Genomic DNA, 3,645 nt, shown 5'->3' with positions numbered 1-3,645 from the left:
ATGCTCTATTGTAATACAATTAAGGCTTTTTACATATTTATATATGTTTTTATTTAAGTTAAATCTTTTACAATACCTTTAAAAGATTTAACTGGTACAGAATTCAAGTTTTTTGATAAATTAATAATTTCTAAAAACTAGATTTATTGTAAAATGAACATATCAGATATTTATCATAAAATTTTTAATAGAATGAACAATTATTTATTGTGACATTGTCACAATGCTGGGCTGCAATTTTTAATCATCTTTTTAATTTATTTAATTTAAAATACAGTAAGACCCCACTTAACGCAGGGGAATATGTTCCTAGACGACAAAGCGCTAAATGAAACAGTGTTAAACAAAGTCATTTTAACACAGAGTAAATAGGAATAGGGGAACATGCAACCAAAAATAAACAGATTTTACTTAAATTTTAAGTTATTTTTATATTAATTTACATAATAATATATGTTAAATAACACACAAACATATGCACACAGAAATGTAAAGTTCATTTTTTGTGATGAAGGTCCTGAATCTTCTGAAATTCTTGTTTTTGCAATAAAGTCGTGTAGTTTCATATGTCACTTTCTTTTTCTTCTTTTAAGGAAACATCAGTAGCAAGAGATTACATCCAAAATCCTCATCTTGCTTTTGTAATCTTTTCAAAATCTGGTTCATTTGCTACAAATTGATCAACAATTTTGGTTATCATTACCAAAATTTTGCTAAGGAAATCTGTAGAGAAGTTTTTTGGGTTCTTCATTTTCAGAATCACTATTTTCCATTTCAACATGAATTTCCTTTTCTTCCAGTTCTTGAAGGTCATTGATAAGGCTCTCACCAGAAATTTGCAGTAACTCTTCAATATTCTGCTTATCTACATCTCCTAGTTCTGCTGTATCAATTAGGTTGACAATTTGGTCAACCTAACAATATGGTGATAGGCTCTTCTCATTGAGGATTCTTGGATACCTTCAGCCATAATTTCTTCCACACTGTGTTCATGCATTTATCAGTTAATTGTTGCCAAGTGAAGTTGATATTGCCTATGGCATCCACGATGTTATATTTTTTCCAAAATTGCACCAAACAAACATAGATTTAAGGAAAGTACAGTGCTACGATGAATTGCCACTTTTTGCTGATTGGTTCGTGTTTGGGAATAATCGTATTATGTACAAAGCAATGAATTGCTGCGATAATTTGAATCATCATAAATTTTGAACTTTTTTTAGACTTCAAGCAGATTGTGTTATATCGAATCAGTGTTAATCGAGGCAGCAATAAGCAGGGTCTTACTGTATATGCTCTCCTTCTCAAATTAGTAGTGGCTTGCCCCTGTACGTTATACTTTTCCTTTAATAATAGAGTTGTGCCGGTTATCTAACACCTTTCGGGGGAGATTTTTGAATTGAAATAATGTGACTTTCGATTTGCATTGGAAGTTCTTATATAGATAATCGGACCCTCCTGCACCTTAGGTTTCCATATCTGGTCTTGTCTTTCATCTATCTAACTCTATTCTCATAATTAAGGAAAGACATGGATGACAGTGGGAATTTATAGGTCTACAATTTTTTCAAATTGCAGCCCAATGAGAATAGCAGATTAATAAATAAATTTGTGAAATGTGTAAAGTTGTTATTATTTAATAACTATTAGTTATTTATATAGTTAGTATTATTTAATATGTGAAATTCATATGAAAAATAAAAACAAATTAACTTACTCTGAAGTTTATACAATTATTATTGTAACTATGCAATTTTTTTAATACTTATTACATTTAATTTACTTATTATTATTTAGTCTATCTTAATTTACTGTATGCTCTTATTATACAAAAATATTTATTGCAGGTATTGAGAAAAATAGTATCTTCTAGAAAAGAATGCAGTGTCTTAAAGCACCATTATTATTGAATTCAAGAAGACGTTATATAATAAATAAGTTAAGTTGTGATGAGAAAATAAAATAAAATATAAATTTTTTTAAGGATTTTTTTAAAATTTTGAATACAAAAGTGCAGTAAAATATTTATGCAAACTTATTTACAACATGTATATAATATAAATGATGGATATAGACAGTTACATAATGCCACGTAAATGTACAGATCATCTTCATTCAAAACAATTTTTCTATCACCAGAGACAAAGTTTGAAATGTTGTTATTGTAAATATCCAATAATTGTTCGACATAGCCGACAGTTAGAACACACAACTGTAGAAGAACTTTGTGACAAGATTCTTTCGTGTAATATAAGACTTAACAAGAGACATTTGCAGACAAGAAGTGCTAAAAGTGTTTCAGATCTTTGTGCTAATATTGTTACAAGAGGAATTGTTCAAGCTGCAAACAGAGAGTGTTTATGTACGACAACATATTCATCTAAAACTATTGGAATAGATTCTTCGTTATCATCAGTAGAACTAAGAAGCATCATTTTTCCAAGGAAATGTTTTAGTCTCCCACACTGTTATAAACCTCATTTAAATTTAAACTGTGGTTGTGCACAAGATGAAAAATGTACACCAAAATGGGAAATTCGGGAAACAAACAAAACAGTAACATCAGAATCTGAAATAAACCATGTTAACAGTCAGAAAAGAATTAATCCATCAGAATTTAAAATGAAATTGGATGTAAGTATAACTTTGAAATTTTTGGTAATTTTATACTGCAGCCCAAATGAAAAGATATAAAAAAAAATCTATTTCTGGAATTAAAGTGTATGAAATAACAAATAAAACAATAAGCTTAATTCTCATATTAATTTAATGTCTTCAGGAATATTTAAAATAACTTTAATATTTTAAATTTAATTTTATTCGGTTGTCATCAAACCAATTAAATTTATTTTCACATTTTAACTTTAAATACTTCTGAAAATATTAAAAGTAATAAAAATACTTCCTATTTCATCTTCATTATTTGTATATTTTAAATTCAGTTATTAAATTTTAAATTTAATAATAATTCATTTTATTAATTTTAAATAGTAATAAATGAATATTTTATTGAACAGAAGAAAATTATTTAATTTTATTTACTTATGATAAGCATTATACAGTAGATCCTCGCTTAACAAGCACCTCTCATAATGAGTAATTTGCATAACAAGCAAAGCAAATTGTAAAAAAATTTACTTGCTTAACGAGCAATGAGAAGAGGGAAAGTCCCAAATTGTGCACATGCTACATCAGTCTACATCATTCCACTAGCATCTTAGTGTTGCTTATGATCACACTTTTCCAAACTTATGTTTAGACATATCTGTGTGTCCCTATATTTCACTTTTCAGCCAAAACTACACATCGCACATGAATGGTGTTTGTATGTGGTAGTAGCCCCAAGTCTCCATTCGTGCACTATGGTGGTTGTGTCTTGATAGCTATAAGGGTGCGGGAGATATGGGCTTGAAAGTGGAAGATTTTCTATTTCAATTTTAAAAATTTTCGAATTCGAATTTAAATTTGAATTGGTTCGATTATAGAACGATTGTAAACATTCCAGAAAATTGATCAAATTGAAAATAGTTCGTTTGACTGGACGTAAAAATTCTCTAATTAGTCTGGAAACAGGGGACCTAATTCTTGCATTCTGTGAAAACGGGTAAGATTAGCTATAATGTAATTATCTTAATCTTCACTATC

The 3,645-nt window shown here is 28.6% G+C and overlaps 1 protein-coding gene across 1 annotated transcript in view; it reads left to right on the top strand.

Annotated features, from left to right (window-relative positions):
• Positions 1 to 1,842: 1,842 nt before the first annotated feature.
• The window catches only part of LOC111615848, a gene marked incomplete at its 3' end in the record, with an annotated part of 19,130 nt that continues 17,327 nt past the window's right edge, over positions 1,843 to 3,645 (top strand). The window contains exon 1 of the mRNA XM_023357281.1: positions 1,843 to 2,634. Within this exon, the coding sequence (XP_023213049.1) occupies positions 2,062 to 2,634 (573 nt within the window). The remainder of the gene's footprint in view (positions 2,635 to 3,645) is intronic.

The sequence above is a fragment of the Centruroides sculpturatus genome, unplaced genomic scaffold (assembly GCF_000671375.1).
Source record: "Centruroides sculpturatus isolate CEXI.00-Female unplaced genomic scaffold, Cexi_2.0 scaffold2670, whole genome shotgun sequence".
In the NCBI taxonomy this organism is placed as follows: Eukaryota; Metazoa; Arthropoda; class Arachnida; order Scorpiones; family Buthidae; genus Centruroides; species Centruroides sculpturatus.
Note: the sequence above shows the minus strand (reverse complement) of the source record. Positions and strands in the feature narration are given on the sequence as shown.